This window comes from Arachis duranensis, chromosome 10 (assembly GCF_000817695.3).
Source record: "Arachis duranensis cultivar V14167 chromosome 10, aradu.V14167.gnm2.J7QH, whole genome shotgun sequence".
In the NCBI taxonomy this organism is placed as follows: domain Eukaryota; kingdom Viridiplantae; phylum Streptophyta; class Magnoliopsida; order Fabales; family Fabaceae; genus Arachis; species Arachis duranensis.
In genome coordinates, this window is record NC_029781.3 from 104,913,170 (window position 1) to 104,935,604 (window position 22,435).

At 33.5% G+C, this 22,435-nt stretch overlaps 7 protein-coding genes across 9 annotated transcripts; 3 read left to right on the forward strand and 4 right to left on the reverse strand.

The window, feature by feature from the left end:
* The first annotated feature begins 3,503 nt into the window (after positions 1-3,503).
* LOC107471754 (wax ester synthase/diacylglycerol acyltransferase 4) lies at positions 3,504-5,959 on the forward strand. The gene is made up of 4 exons (XM_016091244.3): positions 3,504-3,964; positions 4,555-4,908; positions 5,189-5,326; positions 5,615-5,959. Exons 1-4 carry the CDS (start codon positions 3,530-3,532, stop codon positions 5,756-5,758), a joined length of 1,071 nt encoding a protein of 356 aa, XP_015946730.2. The 5' UTR covers positions 3,504-3,529; the 3' UTR covers positions 5,759-5,959.
* Positions 5,960-6,199: 240 nt separating this feature from the next.
* On the reverse strand, positions 6,200-7,709 carry LOC107471976 (40S ribosomal protein S9-2). The gene is made up of 3 exons (XM_016091540.3): positions 7,601-7,709; positions 7,131-7,512; positions 6,200-6,588 (listed from the first exon to the last, which is right to left on the reverse strand). The coding sequence occupies exons 1-3, from the start codon at positions 7,626-7,628 to the stop codon at positions 6,405-6,407; spliced, it is 594 nt and encodes a 197-aa protein (XP_015947026.1). The 5' UTR covers positions 7,629-7,709; the 3' UTR covers positions 6,200-6,404.
* A 1,971-nt stretch (positions 7,710-9,680) lies between these two features.
* Positions 9,681-10,590, reverse strand: LOC127743092 (putative F-box protein At2g02030). Its single transcript, XM_052255745.1, has 2 exons — positions 10,467-10,590; positions 9,681-10,127 (listed from the first exon to the last, which is right to left on the reverse strand). The coding sequence occupies exons 1-2, from the start codon at positions 10,470-10,472 to the stop codon at positions 9,681-9,683; spliced, it is 453 nt and encodes a 150-aa protein (XP_052111705.1). The 5' UTR covers positions 10,473-10,590.
* A 595-nt stretch (positions 10,591-11,185) lies between these two features.
* Positions 11,186-11,898, forward strand: LOC107471664 (uncharacterized). Its single transcript, XM_016091156.3, has 2 exons — positions 11,186-11,307; positions 11,489-11,898. Exons 1-2 carry the CDS (start codon positions 11,229-11,231, stop codon positions 11,896-11,898), a joined length of 489 nt encoding a protein of 162 aa, XP_015946642.1. The 5' UTR covers positions 11,186-11,228.
* Positions 11,899-12,262: 364 nt separating this feature from the next.
* LOC107471755 (CST complex subunit STN1) lies at positions 12,263-13,032 on the forward strand. Its single transcript, XM_016091245.3, has one exon. The coding sequence runs from the start codon at positions 12,327-12,329 to the stop codon at positions 12,888-12,890; it is 564 nt and encodes a 187-aa protein (XP_015946731.1). The 5' UTR covers positions 12,263-12,326; the 3' UTR covers positions 12,891-13,032.
* Positions 13,033-13,367: 335 nt separating this feature from the next.
* Positions 13,368-17,844, reverse strand: LOC107472015 (GTP-binding protein ERG). The gene is made up of 8 exons (XM_016091588.3): positions 17,258-17,844; positions 16,260-16,349; positions 15,923-16,068; positions 15,321-15,479; positions 15,128-15,194; positions 14,779-14,886; positions 14,235-14,374; positions 13,368-13,927 (listed from the first exon to the last, which is right to left on the reverse strand). Exons 1-8 carry the CDS (start codon positions 17,726-17,728, stop codon positions 13,843-13,845), a joined length of 1,266 nt encoding a protein of 421 aa, XP_015947074.1. The 5' UTR covers positions 17,729-17,844; the 3' UTR covers positions 13,368-13,842.
* Positions 17,845-19,549: 1,705 nt separating this feature from the next.
* On the reverse strand, positions 19,550-22,401 carry LOC107472016 (pentatricopeptide repeat-containing protein At1g31430). Of its 3 annotated transcripts, none has more exons than XM_052255023.1 (3): positions 22,341-22,401; positions 22,006-22,177; positions 19,550-21,584 (listed from the first exon to the last, which is right to left on the reverse strand). In XM_052255023.1, the coding sequence occupies exon 3, from the start codon at positions 21,552-21,554 to the stop codon at positions 19,716-19,718; it is 1,839 nt and encodes a 612-aa protein (XP_052110983.1). In that variant the 5' UTR covers positions 21,555-21,584; positions 22,006-22,177; positions 22,341-22,401; the 3' UTR covers positions 19,550-19,715. The 3 variants fall into 3 exon arrangements, with proteins under 3 accessions (XP_052110983.1, XP_052110984.1, XP_015947075.1); XM_052255024.1 differs by having other exon boundaries at positions 22,006-22,182; positions 22,341-22,355; XM_016091589.3 differs by lacking the exon at positions 22,341-22,401 and having other exon boundaries at positions 22,006-22,276.
* Positions 22,402-22,435: the final 34 nt, after the last annotated feature.

The following is a 22,435-nucleotide window of genomic DNA, read 5'->3' on the forward strand; positions in this document are numbered from 1 at the left end:
AAATTTTTTATGATATTTTTTATATAATATATTTTTAGTATTTTTAGTATTCTTTTTTAGTATGCTATAATTTTTTACTATTATTATTATTTAGGTTTAATTTTTTTTAATTTACTTTACCTAATAGAATCAATGAATCATATTATAAAAAGATAATAACAAACATAATATATTAAAATCATAATGATAAAAGTATAAAATGTCAAACAAATCGTTGACAAAAAAATAATAATAAATAATAAAAAATTGAGCTCATAGGCTCATGTAAATACAAATAACAAGAATTCTATAAATAATACAATAACATGCATAAAGAATAAAGTTGGTAAAAGATAACTAAATTTTTAGTATTCATGACTAACAGCCCGTTAAAAACACGTGGAAGCTAGAAATTGTTTTTTCTTGTAAACATGATTTTGGTAACAAAATCACTTATGCGTTTATAAAAAAAATGTCAAACCAAAAGTTAAAGCTTTCAAGAACCCTAAACGTGTTTCTTCCCTTTTAACGCATTTGCCAAACATATTCGAAATTGTACAATAAATTGAATTTGTAATTTTATGGTTTAATTACTCTTGGTCCCTATAGTTTTTCAAAAAATAAACCGACCTCTCATTTAACACGTATATTATCTCGTTTAACCTGTAATTTTTTTTAAATTTCTAGAAGCTCAACCCATTTAACTCGAAATTTAAATAAACTTAATTTTAGAAATAAATTTTACCAATTTAAATGAATAAACGGATTGACTCGATATATTTGATCCATTTTAACAGCTCTACACAAAGCTAACACTTAGAACCTACTGGAATGAACTAACAACTAACAACTAAGGAGTGATAACAATAAACAACAAAGTTAGATAAATGAGGTAGTTGTACTGATGTTAAATAACAACAAAGTTAGTTATTGGTTTTTTGGTGCTGTTTTTGTTTTTTCTCTTTTATGGACTAGATCTAGTGGGCAAGGTAATAAATCTTACCTTTCTTAAATTATACTATACTAGAACTTTAAAAATAGACAAAAATATATATGGATGAATTACTTCAAAAAAATTATTAAAACAGAGATATTGAAATTTAGAAAAATTGAAAATTTATAACTTTAACTAATAATTAAAATAAAGAATGAAGTAAAAATTCAAGAAGTGATACATAATAAACAACAAAGTTAGAAAAATGGGTGACTGTACTATTGTTAATTAATGGTTTGTTTTTTTTGTTTTTGTCTTTTCTCTTTTATGGACGAGATGACTAGATCTAATATTCTAATGGAACAGGATAATAATTAATAAATCTTAGCTTTTTCAATTACCTATACCATAAATTATACTCATAGGTAAACTTTTAATATATATTTATAAATGATTTCAATAATTTATTAAAACAGAGTTACTAAAATTTAGAAGCATTGAAAATTCATAACATTTATTGTTATTTTAAATATATTTGTTTTAAAAAATAAAATAAAATTTAGACTTAAAAAATCGCTAAATTTATCTAAAATAGATTTAGATAATAATGATAATTATTAAAATATTATTAGAATTGTTAGTAGTTGGGAGTTGAGTTAGTAATAGTTAGTAAGTAATAGATGAATATTTATAAGATTAGTTGGTAATATTTATATAAATAGGCTAACTCATATATCATGTAACAACAATATACAATTTTACATATAATATTATCTTCTTATTCTGTTATTTTCCAAAAATTTAACAATAATAATGACAATTAACAGTTTTTGCAAGAGTGAAATTAAAAAATAAAATATTCAGTAACTATTGAAATATTAGAGATAACATAAAAACAAATTAAGAAATTGAGGTATTTACCATTTTACCTAGATGAGAAAAGTAACTAACTAACCTTGTCTATATAAATGCAGGTCTGTGTCTTCCTTATCTTCAAAACAGTTTATATTGAAAAAAATACAAAAAATGAGTGAGTTTGAGAAAGATGCTCCAATGGCGGTGAGTCCAATGTCGAGTTACCTCAACACCTCTGCCTTGAACGTATTTATAATGGTGGTTTTTGAGTCAGAGATTCCAATTGATGAATCAAAGGTCATGCAAGTGCTTGGAGACGTGTTTGTTCCCCTCAACAAACGTTTTTCTTCTATCATGGTAAAATCTAACCTCAATTTTAGTTCATAAATTAAATAAGATTTCTTCACTTGTTATTAGAAAGACGGCTCTATATCATTATATATTTAATAAGAGATATGTTATGTGTACATCAAAATCAGTTATTAAAGTCAGTCATTAGTATAAAATATATACTAAATATAAATATACATTGAAAATAAATTAAATCATACATATAGTTATAAACAAATATATTAATGACTGATTTTAGTGGCTGATTTTAATGTACAAATAGTATTTTTGATTTAATAATTATTGATTCTAGTTTTTTCAAAAATATTACGTGTATACTAAATTTAGTTATTAAATTAATTATTATATATTTTTATATAAAAATAAATATGATATTTAATTTATTCATAATATATATTTTATATTGGTGGTTGATTTTTTATGCACTCTTAATATAATTATAGTCTTTTTCTTTTATTTTTTTAAAAATTTTTATTAAATTAAATACAACATAATTGGATAATTATTAATTTCTGAAAACATTGAAACTACTCTTGTCTAAATTTTTTTATAAATAATTATGATTTTAATTTGATACATTATTATTTAATTAAATTTATATGTTTATATACATTTTTAAATAGAACATATGGAATTAAGTTACTTTAAGTTTTATACTAATGTTGCATGAAAATTAAATTTAACAGTTATATGTGAAAATTAAATTTTATGTTCGTGGTATAGAAGTAGTATTTTTAATGAGTAAACGGTTAAATTAGTTTTTAAAAGATTATTCATTTTTTAAATTAAAAGATTTTTTAATTAAATTCGTCTTTCAAAGATTTTAAGTTAGTCATTTTAGTTCTTTCATCACTTCCGTTGTTAATAGCGTCAAAGTTTGTTGATGTGAGACATTAAGTGAGACCACAATGCATACCTAATAGTCATAATTGGCGGCTAACATAATGAGTTTATAAAATTATATCAAATAAATCCCAAATTGAGAAATTTTAATACCTCAAGTTTTTTCCTTAATTAGATTTTGATTTGATCTAATTTCATAAACTTATCAGGTTAATAGTTAATTAAGATTCTTATATGTGTGCAGTAGTATCACTTAACATGTCACATTAACAAATTTTAGCATTGTGAAAAAAAATGATAAAAGAACTAACGCGATTAATTTAAAATCTTTAAAAGATGAATTTAATTAAAAAGATCTTCCGAAAATTAATTTAGAGAACGAATAATTTTTAAGGATAAATTGAATTATTTACTCTACTTTTTATGGAGTAACAAATTTTTCAGATTGAAGACAAAAAAGGAAAGAAGCAATGGAAAAAAGTTGATGTGAATCTAAAGGAACACATGAAGATTCCAATATTTGCAAAGAAGGGTGTGAAATTCTATGATAAAGAATTTGATGAATACATGTCGAAAATTGCTGGTGAAAAGTTAGCAGAAGATAAACCACTTTGGGAAGTGCATCTAATTAAGTATCCAACAAGAAAAAACAATGCTGCGGGTACATCGGTAGTTAAGTTACACCATTCCTTAGGAGATGGCTACACCCTAATGGGCTCATTGCTTTCATGTGTGAAAAGAGTTGATGATCCTTCAATTCCCATAACCTTTCCTTCAAGCCATGCAACAACATCATCTATTAAGAGATTACCTCAATCCATCTTTTCAATCTTCAAAAGTGCATCTGATTTTGGATGGAATATATTAAGAGGTTCAAATTTCATTGTTGATGAACAATCACCAATAAGGACAGAGAATAAGGAATTCAAACATGGTTTTGGTATCTCAAATGTCACTCTCTCTTTGGATAGCTTTAAAGTGGTCAAAAATAAGCTCAAAGTGGTAAGTGTTTTTTTTTTCCTGAAGAAAAATTGTGATTTGCAAACACTTATATGTTCTATTTTCTAATAACTATAGTATCTTAAAAAAAAAAAAAACTTGCTTCCCAAATTGCACTTGTAACATAGCTGGTTGCTCAAAACTGTCACAAAAGTATTTTTATAATAATATGGAATAGCTGTAAATTAGTTTAGTGGCAATTTGTAATCCAAAATGCCGTTGTTTGTCAAAATTGTTGTAGTTTAATATTTTTATATTAAAAATTAAGCCAAAGATGTTATTATTTAACATTACTTTTAAAACTATTATTTATCTCTTTTAATAAAATATAAGATAATCTAAAGCGTTAAATAAATTAAATACTTAATTACTATGTATTATTATTATTATTATTATTATTATTATTATTATTATTATTATTATTATTATTATTATGATGTTGAACAATGAACACATACTTGTGAATAAATAAATCTATTTATATTACATTAATTTATTTAACACAGTATATCATTTTTTTCCTTAAAAAAGGTTAAGGTTGTCTAAATTTTCCAAATATATATATATAACTCTTTCTATTGTTAATGATCCAGACCACAAATGATACTCTAGTGGGCATGATCTTCCTGGGAATAAGGTTATACATGGAAGCAAAGAGTTATGAATCAAGAAAAACACAAACAACAGCAATAGTGATGCTTAATGCAAGAAAAATTAGAGCTTACAAATCAGTGGAGGAGATGCTTCAAAGTAATTCAGAATCCTCATGGGGGAATCGATTTCATTTCCTCCACCTTCCAATACCCAAATTAAGTGATGCCAATACATCCAACCCACTTGACTTTGTTTTGGAGGCCCACAAAATCATTATTGGGCTCAGATATTCTTTGGTCCTTCCTCTCAGCGGTGTCATTTTGGGGATGCTGGATAAAATTCAAGGCACAGAGGTTTGTTGTAGCTCAATTTCAGCAGTTCAATATTAATTTTGATTTCCATATAGAAATTATACATTTTTAAATATTGTATATACAAATAAGTAATAAACTCTCCAATGTTTTCTTTTTTTTCTTATAGGCTTACAATATATTATCATATTTTATAATAGAAGGATTACACTCCATAATTGGCATTAATTCTTTTATTAAAGAAAATAGAATATAGTAGATAAATGGCATGAGAATGATAAGCAACATTTGTAGTTGTTTAATGTTATTGAATAAATTTCAGGCTGCAGCAAAACATGTGTACAAGACTGTGGCAAATTCAAGTGCTATCATCTCACATGTGGTTGGACCTGTGGAACAAGTGGCTTTTGCTAATCATCCCATCAAGGGATTTTATTTTACAGCAATTGGTCCACCTACTGTGCGTGCACCTCTCTACTCTCTTCTTCATCTTGAATAAAAATAGATAAAATAAAAGATTTGTGCAAGATAAAAATGATATGCAGATTTTTCAAAGACGTGAGTATTAAAATATAATAATATCTTTTTTAGTACGAATTGTAAATACTAATATGATACATGACAGAGTTCAGTGACGTCGTTTGATTTATATAGCTGACTCCACTTAGTGGGACAAAACTTTGTTGTTGTTGTTGTATTATAAATACTAACATGGTAAACGATGTTGTTTCAAAAAAAACTTATGCAGAGCCTGACGGTGACAATATTAAGTTACATGGGGAACTTACGCATTGGATTTGGAGTGGATAAAGGATGCATAGATGAACACCACCTCCTTTCATGTTTTGGAACTGCTAAGGATATGATTTTCAATGCAGCAAATAAAATATGATTTTGTTTTACCAAAGTGGAAGTGCAATACGCTCTCTTATTGTACGAGTCTTTGTTTCTGGGTATGCTTTCTTTTTCGTACGAGTCTAGTGTTATTTTACAATAAAATAATGAGCAAAACTTTAATATAATCTTTGAAAGATGTATCTTAATTCTTAAAGCATTTTCTTTATTGAATAATTAAATCATAACAATTTAGGGTTCCGAATGTCTCAAGCTGTAACAATTTAACCCACTGTTATTATTTATTGTTACATAATTAGTAGAATTGATGATTTGAGGCCATGTTAACCCAAGCTTATATCATTATGTTTGCAAAATGTCTATGTTAGGTTGTTTGCTTCCATTCTATAAACTTAAGCACATCAATTTGCAATAAAGAAAAAAACACATTAAAAAGTTGAGTTGCACAAACGTTTTAAACAAGAACACAGGAGAGATATTTGGCGCAAAATTTTGTATAAATAAGAACAATTTTAAACAAAAAATGTCCGAACGTTTTTTAGCAAAGCTTTTCCTCAAACAAAAACATAGGTTGCAAAATTATAAGAGTTAATCATGGCAGAAAACTAACAAGTCTAGAGAGAAACAGAAAATGAAATGCTTGAAAAAGTTCTAAGTAGGGAGAAGAGATATATCCATATAGTTTAATCTTCATCTTCCTCATCACCATCTCCACCAGAAGCCTTCTTGGCAGCAGCCCTCTGGTTCCTTCGCTTCACTCTTCCAGGACGGCCACCACCGAGCGGACTTGTGAGCGAGAAGTCAATGTGTTTCTGGGAATCAACCCTAACCATGAATGATGGGATGTTCACCACCTGCCTTCCAACCCTGCCAACCAGAAACAACACAAACATTGTAAAAACTATTCAAAGGCACAAACACGTTTCTCTCCAATTACCCAATCACATCAAGTTCCCTATCATCTAAATATATTGCTCCAGATTCAATTTTGCAGCAATACAATTACCGTCTATAATGCACTAAATAAACTTATCTGCCTAATTTAAATGGAACAGATCTTTTATAATCATATAATTAAATAATACTTTCAAAATGTTTTTAACCTAATAAGGCATTCTGGTGAGATCTCCAGTGAATTCTTTTAACATCTTCGACTAAACCACTCTAATTATGATTATCCTAATCACATATCTAAGATAAATTCAACTGAGAGTTTAAACTCGGGCAAAATAATTTTATCAAACTAGAAACCTATGAAGAGATCAGACTATAATTTTGAGCTATTTGAATGTTTGGAAAATCAGATTCTTAATTTGACAGTAAGCACAAACAAACAAACAGTGAGTGATAGAAAATTAGGAATTTAAAACCCTAAATTTTGGAAAAAAGTGAAAAGAAGAAAGGAAGACCTAATGTGGCGCTGGCGGATGAGGACCCTGGCGTGGTGGATGGACTTGGCCATGCCGGACTTGAAGACGAGAGTCTGGAGGCGGCGCTCGAGGAAGTTCTCGACGGTGAGAGCGAGGACGTAATCGAGCTTGTTCTGAGTCTCGTCGAGGAGGCCGTAACGGAACATCCTTCGGAGGAGAGCCTCACCTTCGAAGATCCGGCGAGGGTTCTTCTCGTCGAGAGTAAGGAGAGTTCTGGCGTTGTTGCGGATCCTGCTGAGTGCGTACTGCACCCTCCACAACTCCCTCTTGCATCTGAGTCCGTACTCTCCCACCAGCTTCAGCTCCGCGTCCAGCCTCTCCTTCTCGTACGGACGACGAGGCTTCTTGAACGTCTTCCCATCTGAGTTTCATACATTCATTGTTAGAGAACAAAACAAGTCAAAATTTGATTAATTGAAACGGATCAGAGAGAGAAAAGAGAAGCTCACAATTGCGATAAAACGAGACGTGCACCATGGTTGCTGCTGCAGCGCGCGCTCTCTGTCTCTCTCACACTCTCACAATAGGGTTTCTTCAACTTCGAGAAGTATAACTTCATGCTCCACTTTTCCCTTTTAAGTGTTGTTCTAAACCCTAATGGCTTGCTGGACTGGACTTGGCTGGGCTATGGCCCAATTAGAGGATTATTACATGGTTTTTTTTAAAACTTCTTATTCTTTGGTTTGTTTAGTACAAACAAAGTTAGAAATCTATGGCCCAATTATCAAGTTCTATTGCAAATATGGCTTTTCTGGGCCGAAGAACGAACCGGGTAGTCGGGTCAAGCCCAATCCATGTGATGAAAGCAACAATATTTGTCCCGTTTCATTCATTGATTTTATGCTATGTAATATGTATAACACTCCATGACCAAAAAAAAAAAATTCTATCTAATTAATTCAAAGTTTAATTATTTTGCAGGTCCTTACAGTTTTATCGAATTTTCAATTAGGTCCCTATACTTTTTTTCTTTTCAATTTACAGGGACTTAATTGAAAAAAAATAAGATACAGGGACTCAATTGAAAAGAAAAAAAGTATAAAAACCTAATTGAAAATTCGATGAAATTATAGAGACGTGTAAAGTAATTAAACCTTAATTCAAGTATGAAAATTTCACGTCTTGAACCTAATAAGCAAAAGGAAAACTTGAAAACCGGTAAAACCACCCTTGTTTAAAATTGAATAAAGATCCGGTTCCTTTAAAGTTATAGTGTTACTTTAGAAAAAAAAAATACACAATTAATCACTCTTATATTAAAATAGTAAAACTCACAAATAATAAATGTTACAAATTTAAAAGTAATTAAAATATCACTTTACTACTTTATTAGCATTGTCACTTTAGAGTATTTTTTTTCATTCAATAATTACACAAGTAAATAGAAAGTAAGGAGTAACCATCAATTAGTAACTCTTTCTATTCAATTATTATTATTATTATTATTATCACAAAGTGGTATTATTTTCATTTCAGACATGGTACCAATATTCCAATCTATGAACACCAAATCTGATTTTGCATTATGCTAAAAAAGATCATGTTTAAGGATACCAAATTTCCTATATTCCTGTCATGTATCTTTAGTTTTGCTACTAACCGTGATCAATTAAAACAATCAATGTTAAAGCACAGAAAACACACATCACAATTCACAAAGACAAAGATGTTATAAAGACTGTAAAATAAAATAAAACTAAACACAATCTGATTTGTATAACCCAAAACAGTAGTATGTTCTGTTTAGCCAAAACTTTCCCACTTTCAACTCAGTCAACTAGTCATATTATAAACCTGAAGCAAAAAAAATGTACATGATGAAGCAACCATGTACCAATTTCATCCCTAGAGAGAAGAAAACAAGACACCTTCTATGCAAGTTTTAGTGGGAACAAGCTCAAGCAATGAGGAAACACTGTAGGATCATGCATTGATTTTGAGCTAAGATCCTGAACATAGCAAGCATGAGAGATCTTATTATTGTCAATGTCATATAGGTATAGAGTTGCACACACCTTCAGCAACAACACCCCATCCTTAAATCCAAGAGGGTTCATCCATGGGCTACTCTCCATGCTCACTCTCTGCGAAACATGATTCTTCAAATTTAAGAAGAATTGAGGGTATTCCCTTTCAATCTCATCCAAATCCTTAAAATGCTTGAGTGTCCACTTAAACTCATAGTAATCTTCAAGGTACCAAACATGAAGGCCAATTTCAGAAACCAGAACATAATGAAGCTTTCCATTCTGATCTCCAATGCAAGCTTCAGGCACAGTGCTGAACTCGAAAGCCGGCACCGGAACAGAAATTAACAATGCTAGCTCCTTCTCAACATCAAAACTCAGCACTTGATCACCATCTGTAAGCCAGTGCAGAACACCACCTATATGCACACCTTTGTTCTTGATCAAATTGTGATCACAATGGCAAACTTCAGAGGATACCTTCCATTCTTTTGTTTCTGATGAGTACACATGAAATTCAATGTACCATTCCTCGTCATCATCCTCATCCTCATCCTCATACTCATCTAAGCAGATTTAGCTTATGCCACGGCCACTGGATTCTAATCCATTCCTTATTGGAAGGGTTGCAGAGATAAACAGAGGGATCTGAGCAGGGGAAACAGCTTCGGCAGCACACGAGTCCGTCGCAGGAGGCCAAGATTACAACGTATTCTGGAAGGAAATCGAAGACATTGTGAAGAACTTTCTTGGAAGATTGTGAATCAAGAGCGATGTGACTAACTGTCTTGATGTCATCACTGCACCATTGGAACTTCTCTTGGAAAATGAAACCGGTTAGGGACAATCCTGTCTTTTCCATTTGCGATTTGATGAACGGGAAGCTGGAAATCATGGCGCGCCAACCTCGTGAAACGCGCTTCATTCCCAGCAACGGCTTCACTGGAAGCCTGGACAGAATGTCAAACATGATGTCACCATTCAGAGAACTCTTCAACTTCTTCATTTTCTGAAAAACGAAAATACACAGAAATCAATCACGTTTCATAAGAACAAGATCAGAATGTTAGGGATTTCTAATCCATCATGTGCAACAAATAGAACAGTGTACGGAAACAGCTCTCTTGGATCAAAGTATCAACAAAAACAAAGGGGAAAAACCGAAAAGGTATTGAACTGTGAACAATGGAAGATTTAAAAAAAAAACGATTATTAAAAAAAAAAGTTCATTCTGCATAAATTTGAGCTGAACCTTGGAAGTTGAAGCTGTTTTAACTAAAAACAGAAATTTAAAGAAGAAGAAGAAAGGATGAAGAAAATGAAAAGCGTTAATAAAAAAGATAGTGACCTGCATTACGATTGCTATGAGGAGTGAGAGAGAATTCGAACCGTCATGAAACAAAAATGGAAAGAATGGTGAAAAGAAGAGAGCGTTTTATGAGTGAATGAGTGAGTGGTAAAACTTTCAAAACAGAAACGCACTACTCAGTACTGCTACTCACACAGCAACGAACAGCACATGGAGAGAGAAAGAGAGAGAGAGGAAATAAACGGTTTCTGGGCAAAGGAATTTTGTTTTGTCTAAAATCGGACGGCTGAGATTAGAGAAAGGAGCTCAGGGGTGCTATGATCAGGAACACGTGGCGTGCAGGAAGAATAGATTTTTCATCATTAAGAAATACCAAGAGTTTTTCTAGAAATTATTTTTAATATGAAAATGAAAATAGTATTTTTGTTGAAAATTTATATTTAAAATATATTACAGTATTATAAAGTGCAAAATAAAGTGTCCAACACGTATAAATTCACCTAAATATAATTATACTAAATAATCATATTTTCAACAAAAACACTAATATTTTTTTTTATAAAAAGTTTAGCCGAATTTTTTATTTTTTTATTTTTTTTTTCGTCCGAAAATAAAATCAAAGAAATGAAAAGGAATCAAGGAAATGATTTGAAGAAGTAATAACTAATAACAATAAAGGAATCAAGATGGTTAGCAAAGTGAAGCAAAAGGATTCCTTTGAAGAAAGTGATTTAAATACTTGTCCTTTAATTTCATTCATTCAATCCATTACCATAAGGAGAAGCTACTACTAACCAAAACATGGAAGCCAAAGAGGCAAGAGCTAATGGCATGCAGTTAGATGAAGATTTTGATCAGATTCTTCAGATTGATCTCAACGGTAGTATATTATATTATTTCTTGCTTGTACATTTTATTTATTTGGTTAGTTTTTGCGCAAAGGTGATGATTAGCAAGAAATTAATGACCTCTTAGAAATAGAATTGAGTATATGACCTTGAAGATTTTAAAAAATCTATACTAGATATTATAATAAGCATTGTTGTTTCTCAACTTTACAGGTTTTAAAAGGGAGCAGCTTAAGGTCAAAACAAAGAGAGGGATCCTAACAATATTTGGAGAAAGACCATTGAGTGCATCAAACTATAAATTAAAATGTTTTAGGAAGGAATTCAAGCTTTCTAAAGATTGTGATGTGACTGAAATTCGCGCAAATTTTTCTGGTGACGTTCTTTCAATAGTACTGCCTAAAAAGCTTGAATCACTGGAAAAACAAACAGGTAATAAAAATAAGAATTCAATTTGGGGAGTGAAGATAAGAAAGGGAACAGCTATTAAGGTTGCAACGATGGTGGTGATTTTGGTGGTGATGACTTCAATTGGTAATCAAATAGCTCAATTAGTAAATAGACACCCTCGTCATAACAAGGATGATACTAAGATTATTTCAAATTCTCATGCAATATGTTAAGATTAATAAACATGAGAAAAACGTTATAATTTTAAAGTATATTCATTTAATAATAGTTATGAACAACAAGATAGATTGTGAATATATATACACTTCTTTAAAACTTTGGATGTACAATTTTTTTATTATTAATTTTTATTGTCTTTCTAACAATTTTTTTTTTACGAACACGTAAATTATGTTTCAAACAAGATTATTCAACATTATTGATTAAACTCTTGACCTAAAACTAGTTAGCTAAACCTTATTGATTAAATTCTTTTACACAAATATTTTACCAAATCATTGCGTAGTAAAACAGTGTAATACCCAAGGTTAAAGACGGCAATAGAAACAACAAATTGGTTAGGTTGCAAAAGTATTAAAATTTCAAGCGTAGTCAACAAGCCACCCTCCCAAAAAAACAAGAGAAAACAAAAAATCAGAAAATGCAAAACCCAGTGTACAACAGCTACGTGAAGCTGCTCGCATTCGATCTTCTCTCTCTCACCCAAACCCCTTCTTCTTCTTCTTCTTCGGTTTCAGAACCTACGTTCTCTCGCAGAGGCATCCCTCTCTCTCGCGCAGAGACACTTGGGACTGTTACACTCCGCGACCACAAGCCACACAAGTTCCTCCGCTTTCTCATCGACGACGGCACCGCCTCCGTCCCCTGCATCCTCTGGCTCAACCACATGACTTCACCCTACCTAGCTCGCCGCCGCCGCCCCGACGACCTCCGCCTCATTGCAGATTCGTCCGCCAGGTTTGCCGCCGAGGTTAGGGTTGGGGTGGTGGCGAGGGTGAGGGGCAGGATCGGGTGCTACAACGGGAAGGTGCAGCTCACGGTTTCCGATGTTGTGGTTGAGAGGGATCCCAATGCTGAGATACTCCACTGGCTCGACTGTATCAACCTTGCTCGTAACTGCTACAACGTTTTGCCAGGGCTTGGGCCCGGGCCTGACCCGGGCCTCCCCCCGTCTTCTACACGCAAGGAGAATCTAGCAGAATGACGCACCGCAGCATAGTTTATTAACTTGTTATTATTACTGAACTATTTTTTAAGGTGTGGTTTAATGTAAAGAGGTGAATGACTGAACGAGAATATAATTGTTACAAAACTAAGAGTGCAATAGAATTTGGGTTCATTTTCTACATTATTATAATGTAGTATATTTTATATGAGGAATGTTAGGGAGTCGACAATTTTGATTAACCATCAATAATATTTTTAATAGTGTGAGATTACATCTAATAGTGAGAAATCATTCATTTTTTTTATGGTTAAGTGCTGACCAAAAAACACAAAAATTGCTAGTTCTAGACTTACAAATTTTATATTTGTAAATTTCAAATCGAAAACCGAACCCAAACAAACAAAACCAAAATTAAATTTATAATTTGGTTAGATTGGATTTTCTCATATAAACAAACTGCGATTTCCCTTGTCAAGAACTACAGAGGGAAATATGACATGGACAACCAAAAAATTATCATCAAAATTTCTGTACAAATCATTATTATACAATAAAACAGTGCTGTCTCACAAAGTGGATAGGGTAAATAAAAGGGGCATTGGAGGGTACCCAAAGGCCACAGTACAACTAGACCAAATACCCTAGTTGTATTTTTGAGATGAAACATGTATACAATAAACGATGAAAGATGGAAATTTCTTTTTAAATTCCTGACTCATGAGCACTACAAACGTAATAATGAATTGGCAGCCATATATAATGACATACACAGTTTGTGCATGATCACCATTTTGCTTCTCAATTTCTCATCCTGTTTCTTCATGGCAATGGTTTTTGTCCATGATCACCGATACATCAGGCATGGTTTTGTAAGCTCTGTACTTTGAAAGTCAGGGTGAGGCAACTCCTTCCGCATTTTACAAGCGGCATAGAATGATGTGGCAGCTAAGGCACAGTTTCAACATCAAATCTATTTATGTCTGGTTCATTATTTAAGCTTAACCTGGAGAATTAGATGCACCTGCTTTTTGAAAATGGACCTTAGCTCTTCATTGGCCTCAATTCCTATTCTCCTGTATGAAAGAAACATGAATAAGCATCTAAAAAGAAGTTTGCAGACTTTAATGATGCTCAAATTTTTAATGGAACTTCAACAAGGAAGAAGCAGGGAGGAGAAACAAATTTCGAGCATGCATTTGCACAAGGAGAATAGGTGCCTGAGAGCGGAGATTAAATTGGGAACCAGTTTTTGCCATATGCCCATATGCTTTGATTGAACTAGAATCACTACATTTAGTGGTTCTACAATAAGAAACTTGTAAATTGATAATATTGAAATTTGCAAAGTTACATGAAAGAAAGGGTGAAGAAAGAATTTACCCAATCTTTGAGCCATTCTTCCCCACGAGAATCTTGCGTTGGCTTAGTTTGTTAGTAATGAAGTGTTGCTCAATCCTGAGAGAACCATCTCGTAACTCTTTCCAGTCAATCAAATGATGTTCAATATCGTAGGGAATTTCCTAACATCGAGAGAAGGTTTTAATCAATATCAAGATTCTAACACTACTACCTGACTCTATATGGTACTTTACTACTTTAGTCTTTAGAATATGAGAATAGTTTGAGGATTTTTTTTTTTTGGTTTAATTGTTATTTTATGTATTGGGTCCATGTTATGGCACTAATGTTTAATAAACATAAATGAATGGAGCTACAGAACAGCCAGCAGATGGAACTAGGAAAACTTCTATGGGTTAAATGTCATGGTCCGAATGGGTCATCTTTTTTTACTCCGGCCTCACCAAACTTTTGTGAGGAAAGAGGCCAGCTACAAATTTTAAATGTTCTGAACCCAGCCACAAAGAAAAAAGGTTGTTTTGCTACAGAGGCAGCAAACTCACATATATAGGAATCCAATAATTACCTGATGTACATGGTCCAATAATCTTTCCCGCACAACTTCTAAAGCTATCATCTTCATAACTTCCTCACTCATGGTGAAAGGATCTTCATCCCAGGGTCGTTCAACCGCCTAAGCAAAGGAAACAATTAAAAACTCAGTAAGGTTTTGAAGCGTCATATCAAAGAGATATCGCTAGAAATTCTAGAAGTGTTTTCAGAAGAAACAAGAATGCATATACGATAAAACTTTTATCCAAGTGCAGCAATCTTGCCTTTCATACTCCAAAATTAATTTCCAAAAATGGAATGAAGGAAATCATTTGATATGGTTAACAACTTAATATATAGCAGATGTAGAGAAAAATACATGCCTGCTCCATCAGGTATTGAGTTAAATCTTTTACTCCAGCCCCCTTCAGTCCGGATATCATAAAATGCCTAAATAATAGAGAAGTGAAATTAGAAGCTAGCTTGAGGACGAAAGTCAATTTGCATAAAACGTAGAAACTCTACTATGATACTAAAACCCAACATCTCCTCTAGTCTTTATACAAAAATCTGTACCTCTCATATCCAGGAAGATCTTTAAATTCTTCCACAACCTTCAACAAGTCTTTCTTTTTCTCTACTAAATCAATCTTGTTCATACACAAAACACGCCTTTGATTTGGAACCATTCGAGCTCCCATACGCTTAATTAATTTTACTACTCTTGTATCAGGCCTGCATTGATAGAATAACAAAAGGAAAGGGATGAAGTCTTCGACAACAAAAGTAACAAAACAAAATATGCACTTTAGAACGTGAACCTAATGAGAAAAATGTGAAGAGGCATAAATATGAAAGCAGATTGCATTTGTAGTGTTAGTTCAATAAAGCAACAATGTATAGAAGACTTCCAGGGTTGAGATTGGAAGAGCCGTATATCCCATGTGGAACTATATGTAGAGTATTTTGTGGGTTTGCTTGGTTCATAATAGAAACTGATGATAGACTTCCTGGTTCATTTATATGAAGATAAAAATTTATATAGTGAATCTATGGCTAAGACTAACTACAGGATATATTAATATAATAACAAGACAAGATACTATTAATATCATAACTTTCTGAGATTCAAGGCTATATCTTTCCTCCAACATCAATAAAATGGTAAGAGTTATTACCTGGTAATATGTCTGTGAACATCAAAAATAACTATGAGTACTTCATAGAGATTGACTGAACTCCATGCACTTTCCACCCGAACCTTGACATCCCTATAAGGATATCCACTGCAATTTAACATAAGCCCTGGTGTATCAAAAAAGCACTGCAAATAAAATATTATATGACTATGAGTACCCGATAAAAAGAAAAAATGCATTAAGAAATGAAACTCATCAAAATATATATATGTTCTAGAGTATAATAACCCATCCCTTCATGCAACATGCTGGATAGTAACCTCACATTATCCCTTTCACAACATCCAAGCAGAAACTAATCAAGCAAACTACTCACAATTTGGGTATCCCCTTTTGTCAACACTCCGACAACTTCATGAGTTGTTGTGTTTGTCTTCCGTGACACAGCTGCAACCTTTGTCCCAACCTACAATAAATGAGCAAAACAATACAACACATTCAGAAATCTTTTGCTGAGATTGCTGACAATGGAAGATGCTAGAAGCAATTCTAAAACAATCCAATATGTATCAACAACTACTTTTTGAAAAAACTAGACTAGCAGTTCAAACCCAGTAAATGGGCTACTTACTATACTAATATGGCAACATAAGCTTAACTAAAGGCAAATGATAACCAATGGTTTGCAACATTGCTTTAGCGACGTAAATTGAAATTTGAATAGTGTAATCAAACCAGACTAGGGTAATTAACAAAATTACCGACTCAGACTCTCTCCTTTGCTAGAGAAATTCAGTCATAGCATAGAATCGCAGAAATTGATAAGCACATCTTCAAATAAAAGAAAGATTGTAAGTTTGAAAAGACATCTCAATAAATCATAAACAGGCATGCTTGTCCCTTTATGCACCTCCAAACAGCTCAAGTCCACGTGCTATGCATTTTATTTCAGCCAACAACATCCCCGTTACCAAAACAAATACTGGCTGTATACAATACTATCAATATATATCGATATATCACAGTATCACACTATATGTGCCAAAAAATGAACTGGACTTCAATTAACTAACCAACTCCTTGACTGATAAAACTGACCAACTCCTTCACATCATGATTTTCTGCGTAAACTCTCAAACTTCTTTGGTAAGAATACAACTTATTAGAGCATATTACTCCCTAGTCATGAGAAATGAAATCCCTAAACATGACCCGTAAAATCTACATATATCTCTTAAAATTAGTCTCCAGTAACCAGCCACATAAATCCATAGATGACCTATACTCTTTTTCTTCACCCTAATTTCCAACTAATTTGAATTCAACAAATACAAAGAATTACGAAAAAGATTAAAAGAAAATTAGAAAACGAACCATATAATTAGTGAGTGCAGACTTGCCGGCATTGGGGGCACCAATGATTCCAACCGATAACGATTTCTGGTCCTCTTCCTTCACCACTCCCAAACCCTTGGAATCTTCTTCCTCATCGTCTCTTCTTCCATCGACAGCCGCCTCGAGCAGAACCTTCGCGAGAACCCTGCGCCGCCTCTCGTCCTCCTCTTCCTTGAGCTTAAGCTTCCCGTTGGGGCCCTCTCCGCCGAACACCAACTGGTCCGCACGTGTCCTGTACTTATGGTCCCACGTGGGCCCACTCTCACGCTCTGTCTTCTCCTGTGGGAGGTCGAAGTGGGAACTGTCGAAGACCGAGTTGGAATCGGTTTCAGTTTCGGTTTCGGCGTGCGGTTGCGCGGAGAAGAAGCGATGGAAGACGGTTATTGATGGCGGTTGTGGTGAGTGTAGGGTTCTTCTCATGGATCTGAGTGTTGAAGTGAAGGCTTTCATTGTTTCGGTGAATGGAAATTGGAGGGAACTGACTCTGTATTTGGCTGCGTCTTGTGTTGTATCAACTGGGGTTTAATTCAGGGGTTAAGCTCTTGCAAACGAAACGCACCTTCAACCTGCGTTTTGATGGAGCCATTTCTACTCCCCTTAAATAAAGAGCATGATAATCGGGTCGAGTGGTCAGCTCACTCGCCCGCTTAAGTAAGTATCGGAGGTTCGAATCTCACCTTATATATGCAGCAACCCATTGGCCAGACCCTTAAATAGAGCTCGATAAAATAAAGGTGGAAACTCAGGTACACTCGACTTCATGTGAAGTTGATATTTAAGAACCGTTAGATGATTTGACTGATTTGACTAAATTTTCACCTAACGGCTCTCAGATATCAATTTCCCGTGAAATCGACTTCACCTGAGTTTTCACCTAAAATAAATTAGTTGCTAGCATTTTAAAAAATGAAAATTTATCTTTAATCTTTAAAAAAAATAAAAAAATAATTTATCTAAAAATACTATTTGTATACTAAAAAAACTGATTTAAATATTATATATCTATATATAAATACATATATTATTTAACTCATTTAATTTATATTTATATAGATAAATAATTTTTAATATACAGGTAATATTGTTATAATTTATCTATTTATTTCTTAGGCACTAATTTTTTTTTAATACTCTAAAAGTAATGTACAATGTTAAATTGATCATGTGTGAAAATTATACTCGATGAATTATTACACCTGTTAAAATATGGCTGTATTTTTTTATTTTAAGAATTTTAATTAAATATATCTGTTAGAAGACAAACATTAAAGAGGAACACATTTTAAAAAATTCCATTATGTCTATGGATGTCTTTTCACGGTCATATTCAATCTTTTTCTTACCATTCAATTCGATTGAATCCAATAGAACTTTGTTTTTTGTCCTTGTTATGATATTTTTTGTTTTAGTAAATCCAATTCTCTATGTACTAAAAGCAACTTTAGATTCCTAGACAGATCTCTGCATCAAACAAGTTCCTAATTCAAAACAAATTCTGCAGAAGCATTCATTCACATTAAAGTTTCTATTTGTGACAACAACAAGAATAATATCCCTAACTTCTATACATATAAAGCAAGCATACTTTATCAATGTTAACTCAATAATGAGTAAATGACATCATTGGTAGTTGTGTGCATCTTCACAATAAAATTCACAGAAGCAAATAAGAGTTCATGTAATCCTTCTAATTTTGATTATATTTTATTACACCTGCGGATCTTCCTGTCTATATATAATTGACTCCATCTGGTATGAAGGCCAGCTTAGAAAATAAAATAAATAAGAGATTTGAAACACCTTAGAAAAAGCATCAACTATCATCAAGGCATGCATACACAGCACTCTTATGCATAATATACTTCAACACCAAAAAAGAATAGCATCTTTCAGATTCAAATGCAGATTTAAGAAAATTATGAGATTCTGAAAGATCATTTGAATATCTAGTTTACTTAGATCAACTAACTACTCTGACATGGCACATTCATTACAGAACAGAGAAGATGATGAAAATATGCCTGACAATCAATCGATATAGTCTGATTAAAGAGAGGACTCTTGGATATCTGTCTGATAAAGCCAAAGAGGAACTGGGGATGAATTTAGCTGATTCTATGACCTTATATTTGGAAATGGGGTGATCCATGAAAGAAGAGTGATATATAGAAAAAGCCAACATTAAAACCTGGCACTTTTCTGACATGATCAGATTTTCCTATGACTTTAAGCATTGTTTTAGCACTCCATACACAGAATGCAGACAAGAGCTTACATAATTGCATATTTTTGTAGCATTATATGAATTCAATATTCAATGTGCAACTCACTTGTGGGATTTAAGAGCAAAAAATTTAACAATTTTACACATGAAGATCATTTGAGCAAAATTACCCACACGTTTATAGGTTATCAGACGAATTGCTGATTAGCTATCTCATGTAGGAAGACCACTATTGGCTGTAAAATGGGAAAGCGACCACGCTGTACCCTTGTTCCCATTGACCTCAATAGCACTACATCCTGGAACCTTCTTTATTCCCATGTCTTTCATCTTACTTCTCACCTTGCTCACATCTTCCCATTTGTCAGCATAAGCATAAATGTTAGCAAGAAGTGTATGAAGACTCGAATCACTAGATTTAACTTTTGCTAGTGCCATAGCAAGCCTTTCACCCATATCGATATTGCCATGAAGTCTGCAGGCACTTAGCAAAGCACCATAAAGTGGAGCTATCATCTCACTGTTTTGATCTGGAAACTTCTTTATCAACTCCTCCGCTTCATCTAATAGTCCAGCTCTACCAAGAAGGTCAACGAAACACCCGTAGTGTACTAATTTTGGCTCAACAAGATATATTCTTTTCATGGAATGAAAATATTTACGGCCTTCTTCTACCAATCCTCCATGACAACATGCACTCAACACAGCAATAAAGGTAATCCCATCCGGTCTTGCCCCAAATGTTACCATTGCTTCAAATAGCTCAAGAGCTTTGCTTGCCCTACCATTCATGGCAAGCCCATAAATAATTGAAGTCCATGTCGCAGTATCCTTTTGCCTCAATCCGTAAAAAACCTCCAAAGATTTCTCTATATAACCACATTTAGCATACATTTCAATCAGTGCAGTACCAACCACGGCATCGACTTTGATTCTGCTCTCATCTATGTAATTATGAATCCACTTGCCTTGCTCTAGAGCCCCCAATTGAGCACAACCAGTAAGGAGACTGACCAAAATGAACTTGTCTGGGTTGATTCCTATGTTTTGCATCTCCTGAAATAATGCAATTGCCTCGTCAAAACGATTAAATTGCACATACCCATTAATCATAGCAGTCCAAAGAACAATATCCCGAGAGGGGCTTCTCTCAAACAAAGCTCGAGCTTCATCCAGCTGACCGCAATTTACATACCCAGCTACCATAGTAGTCCAGCAATTCACATTTTTTCCTGGCATCTCATAAAAAATTTTCTGTGCTTCACTCAAACACCCACACTTACAATACATATCTAACAATGCATTCCCTATTTTGGCCGTTAAATCTAGTTCTTTTTTAATATAATTATGAGTTTCCATGCCAACTTTGATATTTTTCAATGCTGAACAAGCTGCCAGAGTACCTACAACTGTGGCTTCATTAGGCTTCTCATTGCTTTCTTTTTGCATTTGCTGAAAAACATCAATAGCATCTTGGAATTTCCCACACCTTGCATATCCTGCAATCATGATGTTCCAAGAAACTGTGTCTCTCTCAAGCATTTCATCAAATAGCTGTTTGAAACAACCAACTTTACCCAATTCAGCATACATATCCATCAGTGAGTTACAAACATATGGATCAGACTCCAGTTCAGTCTTGACCACAAAGGCATGAACCTTCTCCCCTTCATGAACCTCTCCAATGCAACCAATAGCCTTCAAAACATAAGGATACGTATAATTATCCGGTGACATGGCATCATACCTCATTCGCCCAAAGAGAGATACGGCCTCTCTAAAACTACCCCTTTTCACAAGTGCTTTGATCATGATATTGTATACAAACAAACTAGGCTCGTGGATATGGTTGAAGATTCTGTGTGCATAGTGAAAGTCTCCAACAGATGAGTGGACGCAAAAGGCCATGAGCTTGTTCAGGGTGTGCCTGTCTTGCTGTAAACCCACAGTACATATCGGGGTCTGTATTTGCTTGAGCTGGGACATACTTTTACAGCATTTGAGAAGGGAAATACATATTCCCTTCATTAGTTTTGCTGCATTGTTTAACATGACTTGGGCAAGTAGCAACACATTGAGTTACTGCACCATATATATAACTAAAGTTAAGCACATCAATCAATTATTTAAAAAAATTGAAAAGTGTCCTATTCTTGATTCTTCTCCACTTTACAAAATAGCCGAAATGACCTATGTGCATGCTTAATTATAGAGTTTGTGTCATGTTTATTTGGGTGAGAATCATATACTGCAAGACACCGTGCAACGCAATAAAATAGCTCCTTGAAATGAATTATAAAATCTAATCAATATAAGCAATTTTCTACTCATAACTCATAAGGCCTGCAGTTAATTCAGCAAATTCAACAAATAAACATAACATCAAGTCATAATGAACCTATGTAAATTGAAATAAGGGATGGAAGAAGAGAGGTTCATAATTTCAGAGAAAGGAAGAAACTAACAAACTGAGAGACAAAAAAGAAGAAAGAAAGGAACGAACCAGAAAAAAGGGAACAGACTGGAGCTGCGTAGGAGATGGCGCGTCCGTCTCGGCGATAGCTTCGAACTGCGCCTCCAGCAGCAGAGAGAACGGGAGAGTTGGAGCCGGATGGTGGCGCGCCGCCGGTGGTTCTTCCAGCAGCGCCACAGGGGATTCTGTGAAAAGGTGATATCTGTTCTGGGTTTTCCAAATTACCAAAATAACCCTCAAATTTTAAAAAACAAAAAAATGCAACCTAAACCTGCCATTACCGCCATGGCATTGCCGCAATTGCATGATTGAAAATCTTCAAACAGAAATTAGAATGAAACATTTGAGAGCATGAATGAGCTCACCTCAGCACAGGCATACTACTTGTCCTTGTTCTTCTTAGCGTCCTTTGAAGGCTTCCTTACAGTCGCAACTCGCAAGTGTAGTGTGTGAGTGGAAA